General features: G+C 35.5%; 2 protein-coding genes across 2 annotated transcripts in view; both read right to left on the bottom strand.

Annotated features, from left to right (window-relative positions):
* LOC110023554 (elongation factor 1-gamma 2-like) overlaps positions 1–5,863 on the bottom strand; it is a 6,221-nt gene extending 358 nt beyond the window's left edge. Inside the window, 8 exon segments of the mRNA XM_020723034.1 lie at positions 7–206; positions 881–1,012; positions 1,015–1,390; positions 1,706–1,807; positions 1,883–1,935; positions 2,031–2,091; positions 4,826–4,975; positions 5,651–5,863. Coding sequence (XP_020578693.1) covers positions 7–206; positions 881–1,012; positions 1,015–1,390; positions 1,706–1,807; positions 1,883–1,935; positions 2,031–2,091; positions 4,826–4,975; positions 5,651–5,659 — 1,083 coding nt within the window. The 5' untranslated portion in view covers positions 5,660–5,863.
* A 2,074-nt stretch (positions 5,864–7,937) lies between these two features.
* Positions 7,938–14,378, bottom strand: part of LOC110023295 (protein C2-DOMAIN ABA-RELATED 4-like) — a 7,282-nt gene continuing 841 nt past the window's right edge. The window contains exons 2-3 of the mRNA XM_020722616.1: positions 14,021–14,116; positions 7,938–8,395 (exon numbers count right to left, since the gene is read on the bottom strand). Of these exons, the coding sequence (XP_020578275.1) occupies positions 8,105–8,395; positions 14,021–14,116 (387 nt within the window). The 3' untranslated portion in view covers positions 7,938–8,104. The remainder of the gene's footprint in view (positions 8,396–14,020; positions 14,117–14,378) is intronic.

Raw genomic sequence — 14,378 nt, forward strand, 5'->3', positions numbered from 1 at the left:
AGGGAGCCACAGCCCTTTGACTTTATACGGCGGCTCGGATCCTATCACAAGCATCTTGCCGAAGGCGTACTTGCGGGCAAGGTCCATTCGTTGCAGAAAACCGCCCACCTTGTTCAGGGTGACGAAGGAGACGGTGTTCTCGTCGTTATACTTGTAATTGCAGAACCAGAGGGAGTAACCCTCTGGATCATACATGTCCCAGAATCCTGAAGAAATAAATATATGTAAAGCTTGGATTTTTACCATTAAATCAGTCATCCAAGTACCAAAGTGTAAATTTTGTTTCATTTGGTTGCTTTAAGTTGAAAAAAAAACATAAATTTAGGTGATTAAATCTTAAGGGTCTGTTCATGATAGCTTTCTCCTGAGCTGCATATTAAACAGCCACCACAGCTCCATTTGAAAAATTGTTTTCTAAATACTTTCTATAAAATGTGGTAGCTGTACAAAAATTATTGTCTATTTTTTTGGGGGAAAAAATATATAAATTCCCACCAAACACCACAACTTTACGATCATCTTTACAAAAAATTGTGGCAGCCCAAACACACATTTAGAAGTCGGCTAAATTCACTATACAATGCAAGTTTGTGCCAGATGTAAGGACTTTACAAACATACCACAAAATTTTGATGTATTTATATATCTCACACCTAAAGTTTAATATTTACACCTATAATACTTTGTTATCATAAGCATATGAATAAAAAGTTATATTTTACTAGAAAAAAAATTCGAAATGATGTCATTTTTTATAGATGTTAATGATTTAAGTGCTTAGCATATGAAAATAAAAGAACAGGTTAGAAAAAAAATGATCAAAATTGTATGACATGTATGTAAATGGCCCAAAAAGATTAATAAAAAATAAAAAACATACCTTTAATGGCAACTTCACGGAAGTTAGTCTTTGTATTAGAGTACAACCTTTTCCACTCATCTAGTATCATCTTACTTGGAGGTAACAGGTCCAAAGGATTTTTAGCCTTGGGCTTAGGTGCCTCCTCCTTCCTTCAAAACTTTCTTCTACTTTAGGCATCAACACTTCTTTCTTAATTTCTTTATTCATCTCCTTCGCCTTCGCCGGTTCCTTGGGCTGACTGGCCGGTTTCTTAGATTGGATCGTGGGGATCGAATCTACCTGCTTTAACTCGCCCATAACTTTGAGAAAATTAGGCTGGTTGACGAGAGTCCAAAAATATCTTTCAACATAAGGAAACTCCGACGTAAAACTCTTTGTCATGATCCGAGAAAATCCATGACTCAAGTTGCAAACCATGATTATGTCGGCTAATGTGACAGTATGGCCGACGAGAAAAGTTTTCGTAGCGAGATGAGTATTCAGAGCACCTAATGCCCTCTTCAAGCAAGTAATGGCACGTTCCTCGGACTGAAGAAATCATTGAATTGAGCTCTGCTCTATTAGTTAATTAGAATAATGTATATATATATATATAGCACACAACTCTTATGTATAATGTATTTACATATCTCAAACTCAAACTTTTATATTTATATGCACAACACTTCGGTGCTTTAAACCTATGTATGCAAAAGATTGATTTCACTTTAGTGCTATCTATGTCTGTTAATATAAAAGTTTACGTGTAAGATATGTAAATAAATAAATTGAGAGCTATTTATGTAAATGCCCCTTAGAAAAATAGTAATTTCCACAATAAAGCTGCATAAAACTGAAAATGATCTGCGCGTCATAAGGAACAAATCCCAATCTAGGGTAAAACCACCGCGCAATATTGGAATCAATCTCAGTGACTGAGAGATCAATCCATTGCTCAATTTGAGCCTGCAAATAAGAAGATTAATGTTAAAGAAAAGCCTCCATAAGAAAAAATAAAAAATATAATGAATAAAAACTTACATATTCTATCAATGAAGAACCATAGAGAGGACTATCAGGTTTTAATCGAGTAACTGTGTAATAATGAAAATTTCAGTGCTAAATAATGGAATCTACACCCAATAAGATTAAATTATTAAAAAAAAAGAAAATTTGAAGGTGAACATACCATATCGAGCAATTGCATTGCTCTCAAAAACAGGTCCATCAGATGTTTCCAACACAGGAACCTATATTGTCATATATCAAAAAAAAAAAAATGATGGCATTTGCATGTACACGGAACATGACAAAAAATGGACATGGCAAAATGACATGATTGTAAAAAATAAGACAAGTTATTGTTAGATCCAAATCTGTCTGAAAGATCGTGTCGAAGGGATAGGGTTGGGACCGAGGAAAAAAGATTGAGAGGGGGAGAGAAAGAGAAAGAGGGAGTAAAGAGGACATGCCCCTTCAGAGGTGAATAGGTTGTTCCCGGGCTCGTGGATCTATTTTATTCCATAAAAAATACATGTTACAAGTGGGGGATCCAAAAGTCCCTCTACCTGCATGAAAAAATCCTTCTATTTATAGATGATAGGACGATCAACGTTACCCTTGCTTTAAAAGAGAATACTTTTGGTCATTTCTCATCGACGCTTTAAGTTTGGAGACTCATCGATCAGCGGAGTTCATCGGTCGGCTAGCTGAGTTGGTCAAGTGAGGTAGTTGGATCTGCTATCAGCCGACCGGTTGATCCACTTTTAAATGATCGATCGATTGTTTTGAAGATGGACGGTTGACTGTTTTGGGAGACAGTCCGCCGACTATTGGGAAGTGGACAGCTGGAAGGGCCGTAAGTGGCCAGCTGATGCAATTCGAAATAGTTGGTCGATTGAATTTCAAGTGGTCGGAGGTAATCAATTCACCGGCCAATGAGTGGCCTGCTGGGAGGAGTTGGATGATCGGCCAATAGATAGTCGACTGATTGGGATTTGGCAACCGGCCAATAGATGGCCGACCAGTGGAATACTAGGAGGTTGTTGGGATTTTTGTGGCTGGTTGATAGGAGCGAGGTAGCCTATTGGAGTGGGTTTGGAGAGAGGGTCCGATCGTCAATCCTTGATTTCTAATGGGTCTTCGAGTCACATTTGATGCGTAATTCTGTCATGTTGCTCTTCACTTAGGCTGTCAGATTGTCTTGAGATTCGAACTGACACAATTGTTTGTATACATGATTAATTCAATGAATCTTCTGCTCCTTGATAGCAGTGAAGACGCCTACAATGAGGAAATATCTACATTTGGGCTTTTGAAAAAAAAATTGGGGAGGTCAACCATGTAGATGTCTGCGCGGGAAGGGCGATGGAGGTCTCCAAGTTGAGAACAGAGAGCATGCATAGATTTGCAGGGTTGGAGATCTGCTAAGGAAGTTCCCCTTGTGCTTTTTGCTAGGAGCGCATATCTGAAGGGTTTTTTTTTCAGCGTTGCTCATCTTCTTGTTGACGACATCGTTCACACTCGCCAGACATTTAAGAATCTTGAAACAAAATCTATCAGGTAGACTGTGTCCAAGAGATAGAGTGTTGAGATCGAGGAAAGGAGATTGAGAGGGGGAGAGAAAGGGGGAGTGAAGAGAAGGAGTTGCACCCTCCGGAGCGAATGAGGTGTTCTCGGGCTCATAGATCCATTTTATTCCATAAAACATACAAGTTACAAATGGGGGGATCCAAAAGCCCATTTAAATGAAAGAGTCCTCTTATTTATAGATGATAGGGGGACCAAAAATAAATTACAATGTTACTATTGCTTTAAAAAGGGGCGGTGCATAACACTTTGGTTTTTTGTCGTCGGTGCTTTAAGTTCATCAATCGACGGAGCTCGTCGGTAGGCTGACTGAGGTGGTTGGTTGAAGATCGTTCATCATCCAGCCAGTAGATCCGCTCTTAAATGATCGATCGGTTGTTTCGAAAGATGGGCGGTTGACTGTTTTGGGAGGGAGATAGCCGACCGACTTTTGGACAGTGGATGGTTGGAAGGGTTTTAAGTGGCTTTAAAGTAGCTGGCCGACTGAATTTGAAGTAGTTGATCGATTAAATTTGAAGTGATCGGGGAAATCAGTTGACCATCCAATGGGTAGCCAGCTGAGAGGAGTTGGATGGTTGGCCAATAGATGGCCAAAACATTGGGATTTGGTGACCAGCCAATGGATGGCCACCTGGTGGGATTTTGGTGGTCAAGTGGTAGGAAAGCGAGGTGGCCTAGTTGAGTAGGTTTAGAGAGAGGGTCTGATCGTCGGTCCTTGACTCCCCCGCATCTCCGAGTCACCTTCAATGTTTAGTTTTGTCATCTTGTTCCCTTCGGCTGTCGAATTAGCTTGAGATTCTAGCTGACACATTATTTTGTATACAACAATATAATAATATTGGATAATTACATAAAAACCACCCGAAACATTAATATTTACAAATTAACTGCCAAGATGAATTTTTAAACTACCAAACCGATGTATTTATGTGTGTCACAGTCAAACTATTGAGAATTTGATACAAAATCAAAAACATGGGTTGGTGCCATGAATTTTGATATTTGGGTGAAAATTGGATAAATGGATGAAAAAAGTTGGTTGATTTGTAAATAGCAATATTTGGGTGATCTGTATGAAATTGCGCCTATAATATTTAATAAATTATAGTTACAAAATAAATAACTTTCTGCTATCTTTGCTGGAAACATCAACGAATGAAGTATAATATCATAAAAGATAACACGACATAAATACTAATAATGATCAAAAAAAATTATTGCATAAGCATTCATTCGTGTCCTTGCTGTGTGTGCACCATGTTAGGGCTCAAATTTACATAAAAAAATCCAGACACGATTTGTTCAGTGTAGGAGACGTGTCAGAGCCGTGTCTGTGCCTAAGACAAGGTATTCGTGTTTCATAGATGAAATATATCATATGCTGCAAAAATATACCTTTCCCATTGGGTTCATCTTGAGAAATTCGGGGGTTTTGTTTGAGACACCCATTTCAAAATTCTTTACAACTTCAATCTTTACACCATTGTATTCTGCAGCAATGAGGCCCTTAAAAGCATTTTTGTTTGGCATGCCAGAATGCAAAACCTATAAAAAACAAACGCAGTCACAGTAAGAAACCTTAGTAAACTTTAAAAAGTTTTCAATTAAACGGACATATTACATAATCATAGAATACAATGTGAAAAAAAATAGAACATAAATAGGCTCAAGCATGCAGATTAAATTGCAATTGTGTAAAGTTATCTAAAGAAACGAACTAAGAACAATACTGCATTAAACAGCAAGAGATTGCTCGATGCCATTAAACTCATTAAAAAAATCTAAGGATTTACATGCATACCAATCAGGGAAAAAAAAATATTAAATCTTAAGCAATAATACATGCTACAAGACAACCACTTGTTTCGGATAAAGGAACCAAGACAAGAAGCAAGTGATGATTAAAGAAACAAAGCAACATTTACATGCAGACCACTCAATTCTTATCTATTTACATATCTGAAACATAGATTGTAACTTTTACATATGTGCCATATTTCGATGCATGAAATGATGTACTCCACTATTTAAAAATAATAAAAAAGCGACATTTATAAAATGATAAGAAAGATTTGGGTGGTAAAAAGCAAAATTTCAGTGTTCGATATATAAATACGGATCAATTGGGTGGTATGTACGTAAATGCTATTCCCGTTGCAAAAGAGACAAGGATTGCAGCAACATTTTACACAAACTGTTCAATTAAGCTAAAATGCTCACCAAAGCCATAACTTCGCTGCTCGTCCTCCCGAATCACGGATCTTAAAGCACACAAATCGAGAAAAAAAAGACAGATTCAACAAAGATCGGAGCAACGTGTAAATATACGACAAAACAAGAGGTCTAGAGGGAATAAAAAAAGTCCTTTTTCTTAGTGGCGAGAGAGAAGAAGGAAGTTGGCTATGGAGCGCGGGAGGTAGGAGAAGACGTACCGTCTCCTAGGGCACGAAGAGCTTCGGCGCTCTTAGGTTTTCTATTTACTTAGAGGAGTTTTTGTGAATTACCGAAAATACCCTTTCTTCCAATCCTCTGACGTCTGATTACGACAGTAATTTTAACTAAAAGTACTAATCTAATCAGGACAAATTTAATAAACTTAAAGTTATTTAAAATTTAAATAATATTTGATTTTTTAAAAAAATTATTATATATATTGTTTTTTATTTTAAAATAAATTAAGATTTTTATTTTTATTTTGATAAAATTTTAGGGGTGTTTGGAAGTCTTATTTAATTTAATGAATTTAGCCTTGAATTAAACTTAAATTCAACCAAATATTAAAAAAAATAAAAAATTAAGGAGATTTTCATCTTTTTTTTCATTTATACGACGTAAATCTTAATAATAAATTCGACCTGTGAACCAACTTTATCACTGTTCAAGCAGAATCGTCGTTGACATTTTTTAGCTAAAATTTCTTCTATTGAAGAGTATACTTTTTCTTGGTTGTATCAATTATTCATATAGATTTTAATGAGTTTTCTATACAATTTTTAAATTTTAACAAATTAAATGGGGTTTTAAAGTATATGTTTATCAACCATTGTGAGCCTTAGCTAATGTGTCACTGGGTCCCAAGGGTTTTGAACAATTATTATAATATCCCTCCTGTAGATGTGGGACTAAGGGTCTGCTTGAGGCAGCTGCAGCTTATTAAATAATCTATTGATAAACTGATTAAAAATAATATGGTGATAAGCTACGTGTGGTGGCTATTATAAATTTTTATTTTTTTGGAAAAATCATATTGCTGATATAAGTGAAAATGTTGTGTCTTCAGCGTTTTGAAAACGCATAAACTGCCAAAACATAGTTCACCCAAATAGGTGAGGTGCATTTTTAAAACGTCATCACACCAAATAAGGTATCACAAAAGGGCAGTAAATGATATTGAAATGTTGAAGGTGTTTTATGGAAGTTATAAAAAATAAAGTTTGCGTACATACCCCTAAATTATTATGTATTTACATATTTAACAACTAAATTTTATTTTTTACATACATGTCACATTATCTATGTATAAAAAATCGTATGTACCTTTTAAATTTGAAATGATGATATTTTTTATGTGATATAAAAATTTAGGTAACATAAATATAAAAAATAAAGTTTAGGTGCTGGATATAAATACATAGAAATAGAATGATATGTTAAGTATGTATATAATTTCATATAATCATTTAGCAAATAGATTACACAATTTATCAAAGATAATTACTAAACAAATTACTAAATTTAATATATATATATATATATTATGATAAGTAAAATTTAGAAAATATATTTTAAAATATTTTATCAATTTGATAATTATATATATTTTTTAAACATAAAAAATAATTATTCAAAAAAAATTGTTTTCGATTAGTCAACATATTCATATTACTGTTTAATTTAATCTGTTTTAATATTTATTTATAGGGGCATTCACATACATACCACCCAATTCCTATGTATTTACATATCTAACACCCATTCTTTACTTTCTTTTACATCTATAAGTCCCAAAATTTTCATACCACATCAAAAATACCACCATTTTCTTTTAAAAAGAGGAATACAGTTATTCAATCATTGAGACGTGGCATGTATGCAAAAATTGAAGTTTAGGTGCTAGATATGTAAACACATAAGGATTGAGTTTTATTCATGTAATTCATCTTAATTTATACTATATGTCATAATAAATTAGGAAATTTTAAAGAAATTTATTTTATCTCTAATAAGAAGGTTTTATAAAGGTAAATGTGAGGAAATAGATTAGTGGATATTAAGGTAAGGAATGCATTTATTCTTTCTTTCTGTGTCTTATTCCCTCTCAAAACCCGAGCGCAATTCTTCACCATTCTTCACCGATTATGCTCGTTGTAAATAGAGGAAAACCTATGTTTGATAAATCGAATATGCGGACTACGGCGTGGATAACATCATATCATTAGTTCGTTGGAGCGATCCACACCATCGTCTCTGACTTTCACCTTTGACCCATCCATGATTATTACCAACCAAGAGAAATCCCTTTAATAAATATCACTAATACCAATCAAGATAACAACTAACATCTGATCACTCCAACGACAATTTCTCTTACATATGCCTTTACACTTGGCTAAATAAGTAACTATGTATGTTTTGGTACAAACAAAATATGAGTCAATTGCAGCACAGACCTCTTTAGAAACCTGGAGCGCCTGGAATGTCAATCCAAGTTAGCTCCAATTCGATTTCACCAGCCTCCACATTTCTAAGCCTGAGCACTATTTCCTGAACTATTTTGCCATCTCTCCAAAGAATTGGGCTCTCACCAGCTAGGCAGTTTTGCCTGCATGGCTTCACCGTTGTGATTGTGGTGCCATTGGGGAAATCGGTCGAGCTCATCTTTACTGCTTCGATGAAAGATGTAACCTCAAATTCCGCATCACCCATTTTGTCGTCGCGGCTAAATGTGTCCTTATCATATACTTCCTGGTTTAGAGACAAAAAAGAGAGAGTTAAATTAGAATACTAATAAGTGAGAACTCATTTAGATCTTGTTTGATAGACATTCAAACTACAATAGCAAAAGGAGTGCTCTGGCTCGCTCCGTTCTGCTCCAACATCTATCCCTTGTCTGGTATATGGCCATACCTAACACTATGTATGTAAATTTCCCTAATTTTATTTATCTGACTTGTTGGAGCATCATCTACAAATCATAGTACATGTGCAAAAACCAGAGGTTATTTCTCAATAACATGTCTTCAAAAGGTGATACCTCCATCATCTTTTTAAATTTTCATTTCTTAATCTACTCTTCCAAATTTCAAAATGCACACATACTCATATTTAGCACTATCAGTTTGACAAACTTCGACTTCTTTATTGTAACACCCAAGATCATGAAAAATAAATGGCCAAATCTCAAACTTATAAAATTATCTTTAAGCAGCCATGCCATTATCTAATATAATGCTCCAAAGATTTCTTCCATTAGGAGTCATATCTACCCATTATATCAACATTTTGAACAAGAACCCGCAAAACAGAATATAGCTTTCCAAATCAACTGCATGAAATCATGAAATACATTACATGCATTTTGTGGGCACAGGACGTTAACTTTTAGAATAATGCAGGATACTTTCATTATAAATACATATTACAAGACCCAAAAAAAGAAAAAATATAAATTCAAAAATATACCAACTAGAAAATACATAAATATTAAAACGAAAAATAAAGGAAGCAAAGCTAATAATTACTGTAATAGTAATTAGCCTAATAATTCTAATATTCTCTCTCCAGTTGAAGCATAGATGTTCATCATGTTCAACTTGAATATGAACTCATCAAACAACGACCGAAGAGGATTCTTGATAAGGATATCTACTAATTGACAATTGGATATGACAAATGAAATACAAATCTTGCCAAAATCAAGCTTTTTCTTAATGAAGTGTCTGTCAATCTTTATATGCTTTGTGCGACCTAGCTTAACCGGATTATGGGCACTGCTAATGACGGCTTTATCATCACAGAAGTTGGAGAAGAGCAGAGACTGATATACGTAATTCACGAAACATCATGCATAACCAGAGAGTTTCATAGATACTCAAGGACATGAAATGAAACTCGTCTTCAGCACTGTTCCGAGCCACAACAGACAATTTTTTTACTTTTCCACGTTCCCAACACAAATGAGCAATATCTTGAGGTAAATTGTCAATCATAGATGAACCCGACTCAATCTGCGTCCGTATAAGTAGTGAGGGATCCTATAGACAGCTCGGATATGGTGCTCATATGGATCATGCATGAATTGACTCACAATATCTACTGCGTAGCAAATGTCAGGCCTGTTGAGTGAGGTAAATCAATTTCACCAAAAGTCGTTGGTAGTGATTCTTGTTCACCGGAACCAAATTGGGAACATCGGTTAACTTCTCATTGGGATCCATTAGGACCGTCATTGGTTTGCAGGGGAGAAGGTTATTCTCTCTCAATAAATCAAGCACATATTTGCGCTGAGACAGACAAACGCCTCGAGATGACCGAGTAACTTTCATGCCTAAGAAGTAACGGAGCGACCCAAGTCCTTCATTTCTAATGAAGTAGAAGAATGATTTTCAGAGACTCCAATATTGGTAAATCATCACCTGTTAGTACAATATCATCGACTAGATGTTATGGATAACAATTTGGCTACTAGAGAAATATCGAAAGAAGAGCGTATGATCTAATTGGGCTTGAGAAAATTCATGGTCCACTACTACCTTTGTGAATTTGTCGAACTAGGTCCTTGGGGAATGTTTCAGTCCATAGAAGGACTTTTGCAATCGATCAGTTGTCCCCCGAAAGAAATGGAGTCAAAGTCTCGAGAGGTACATGTACGCCTCCTCTGTGAGATCCAAGAGCAATCCAAATTCAAAGCGAGGGGCAACAAAACCAAATGGTGTTTAATTTAGCAACCAAAGCAAATGTCTCATTATAATCGACTTTGTATGTTTGCGACCAGCCTTCAGTGACCAACCGTACATTATTGTGTTCAACTGATCCATTAGAGTTAAAGTTGGTGCTAAAAATCCAGCGGCACCCTCTACTTTCTTACACGGAGGAAAATCCACAATATCTCACGCATGATTCTGCTGAAGGAAATTCATCTCATTCATAACTGCAACTCTCCAGAAAAGGTCTACTAATGTTGCCTGAATATTGGATGGGAGGTGACGATCAGTCAAGACAGTAGCAAATGATTTGTGGGTCGACGATACACTGTGGAATGAGATATTTTTCCATGGAATAAAGAGAGCATGCCTAATCACATATCTCAATAGGAGAACTCGCTTTCTCATCTAGGTTATGGTTAGTGCTAGATATGTCGCCCGGAGTGGATTCTAGGTCCTGTAAAGAGGCAACGGGCTCCAAAGTAGGAACATAGGGATGAGTGCACTAAGTATAGACACGGTGGGTGGGAGGAGGTTTTGGTTGTATGGTAGGTGGCGGATCTAGACGGATAGAGGGCTCCTTGGATATAGTGGTTAGAGAAATATCCACAATAGTCGGATAAGAAACAGTATCAAAGAAATCTAACTCCTCTTCACATGAGGCAGTGATAGAAAAGTAGGGAACACTTTCAAAGAATAAGACATCGACACTTACATAGAGTTTATTTACGATAGGATCAAAACACTGATAGCTTTTTTGAGTGACAGTATCAAAGGAAGACACATTATATTGATCTTAAATCAAGTTTACTACGAGTAGTTGTGATGTTCCGAACAAAAGTCGTGCATCCAAAAATTTTGGGATCAAGGAAGGCGAAGAACCGATTAGTAAAGAAACATGATATCAAGATAACTAATGGAGTTTTGAAGTTGTGAATTTTAACAGGAACTCTATTGATGAGATAAGTGGCAATAAGCACGACATCATTCCAAAACTTTTTCTGGATATTAGATTGAGACATAATGGAACAAGCCACTTTAAAGTTTCAGTTTTTTCCCTCGGCTACCCTAATTTGTTGATGAGTGTTGGTACATGAGTTATGATGGAAGATGCCCCTTACCAAGAATTTACCTAATATAGAGTTAAAAAATTCACAACCATTGTCAGTTAGAAAGACTTGAATTGACATTTTGAATTGTGTCAAGATAAAGAAGTTAAAGTATTTTAAGGTGACAACTATTTCAAATTTATCTTTTAAGATATAAACTCACGTTATTCGAATGTGTTCATCAATCAAAATGAGAAACCATTATTTATTAATGTAGTTGTGAGTGTAAGAGGGTCCCTACAAGTCACTGTGAATGAGTGAAAAGAAGTGAAAGTGTGTAGGAGTGGGATAAATATGAAACACGATGATATTTAGCTAATTGACAAATCTCACATTTAAAACTAGCAAGGTTTTTATTAGTAAACATCAATAGATACAATTTTTTTAAATATTGAAAATTAGGATAACCCGAACGACGATATAACAACATAATAGGACATTTAATGGATCCAGGAAAACTACAACTATCATAAGACAAGCCCCAGTTCTTAATGCATTTCTTTTGGAAGAAGTAGAGCCCGACTACTCCCTTTGCAGTTCCAATCATCGCCCAAACGGAGATCCTGAAAGACACAAACATCAGAAGAAAAATGAACAACAAAATCAACATCAAGCGTCAACTTACTGACAGATAAAACGTTACACTTCAATAGAGGTACATGTCACACAAATTCCTGAGTTAGACGGATTGTTAATACAACCGACCATTTACCAGCAATGAAATTACATGAGTCAACATCAATTTTAACTGTATATTTCCAGGAGCATGGATAATATGTCGAGAAAGCTTGAGAACATTCAGTCATGTGGTTTGCGGCGCCTGAATAAATGATTCATGAACTAGAAGAGACAAAAGAGGTGATCGTCATAGAAATGGCACCTCGACGGACCGGGAGGTAGATGGGTCGAAAGAGAGTTGATTGTATCCAAACAGCTTGATTAATTGCTCCATCTGACTCTTAAGAGAGTCTGGTGATTCTGGAGTGTTCCAAGTGGGAGTTGGTTGTGTTATAACAGATTCAGATGTCGTAGTGAAACCCTTGGCATAAAATATTGTATGTCGGTTTACTGTTGAGTTTTTAACACTTGTCACGAGTATGGTTGGGTTTGTGACAGGAGTCACAAGTGGAGCCGGTGGCTCGAGATGGCATGGACGAGTGTTGAGTGTTGTTAGTGACCATGGCAGATGATTCAACTGAAGTGAAAATGTTGAGCGTGATAATTCTCTCGCGTCCCTTGACGAATAAGGACACGGGTTGAGATCATTGGAGAAAATTGGAATCGTTAAGCTTATGGGTGGTGATTAGGAAGTTCATGTGATTTTTCAGTTTTCCAGTCTGCGTAGTGATTGAGGTCGGTGTCGATCCTTCGATGGACTCAAGCACACCATCAAAAGGAGGCTCAGTGGTGGAGTACCATGATTCTGATGGAGCCGAAGTTGATATTGGGTTGTCGAGACATAGAAGGATTCCGACTGCATGAGGAAGGGCCGGCGGCGGAAGGAAAATAGGAAGAATCAGTTAAACCTTGGAAAATTTCACATACAACTGCATGAAAGAGGGAAAAAATGTCGTCAATGGCAGGAATTCTCGATTAGGATTTCCATTAGAAGGAGAAAACCCCGACTGGGAGTTGCACTAGAGAGAGAAAATCTGGCTGAATTATTTTTTGGGTGGGATTTGCATTAGAGAGAGAAAGTCCCACTGAAAAATTTCGGGGCCGGCCGCTGGTGAGAAAGGCTACAAAAAACCTACAGAAACAAAATTGCATGTGGCATGCGAATACGGCATAACCTCTACGGTTCAAACCATGGTTCTAATACCATGTTAACTTTTATAATAATGTTGGATAATTTCATTGATTGAAAAAGGGTTATAAATACATATTAGAAGACCCAAATTAAAAAAAAAACATAAATTTAAAAATACACTAACTAGGAAATGCATAAATATGAAAAAGAAAAATAAGGAAGGCAAATAAAAGCTAATAATAACTGCACCAGTAATTAACTTAATAATGAGGCTAATAATTCTAATAGTAGGGTACTCATTATTTTCATATGGTAGAAAGCTCATAATGCTCCTTCGAGGTCTAGGCCAAAAAGACAAGTTGATGTTCTAGAAAGCAAAGATTGAACATTAAAACTTTCTTGACAACTTCAAAATAAGCTAACTAAAATTACTAAATGAATCACAAAGTTCCATATTGTTTATAATTGAATTTTGGCAATAAAAAGTGAAATAATAATGAGTAAGAAATAAAACAGAAGCACCACATGGTATAGGAGAACAGATTCATTATATCAAACAAAAAATGAGTTGCAAGTGTAGAGTGATGGCTCTCATTAGATGACCCAAAATAAACTAATTATGTGTGTGTGTGTGTGTTCGTTTCTTTTATAAGAATTGAGAAGAAAAAAGGAACCGCTAAATGGTTCTAAACCATTCAAAAAGAAAAAATGATGCAGTAACCTGTTAACATAATGACCATTCATCTTGAAACTCTTTAGTTATCAGAAAGAGTTGGCAATATTGTTGTTATAACAAAGATAAACCTACGAGCTTAATTGGCTGAAGATGTTTTGAAACAGAAAGAGTCAAGTCTTCATTCCATTCTGGATTGACATTGTTCTTCTTCACACTGGTCTTTAATTTCTGAAATAAAAAAAAATTGGTGAATGAGACTATCTCTAATTGAATTATAATTTACAGGGAAAAACCATTATGGGCATCATAGTAAGCTAAAAATACTCTATTAAAGTTATGTACAATAAGAGATAGCTGTTTATATTAAAAAAAAAAAATTGTTATAACTTAAGAGTATATTCACTACATTTTAACCACAAAATGCAAAAGAAAAAATGAATTTAATTTAACTATTTGTATAAATTTATGCATATACACATTTCATATATAT

The sequence above is a fragment of the Phalaenopsis equestris genome, unplaced genomic scaffold (genome assembly GCF_001263595.1).
Source record: "Phalaenopsis equestris unplaced genomic scaffold, ASM126359v1 Scaffold000224, whole genome shotgun sequence".
NCBI classification, from domain to species: Eukaryota; Viridiplantae; Streptophyta; class Magnoliopsida; order Asparagales; family Orchidaceae; genus Phalaenopsis; species Phalaenopsis equestris.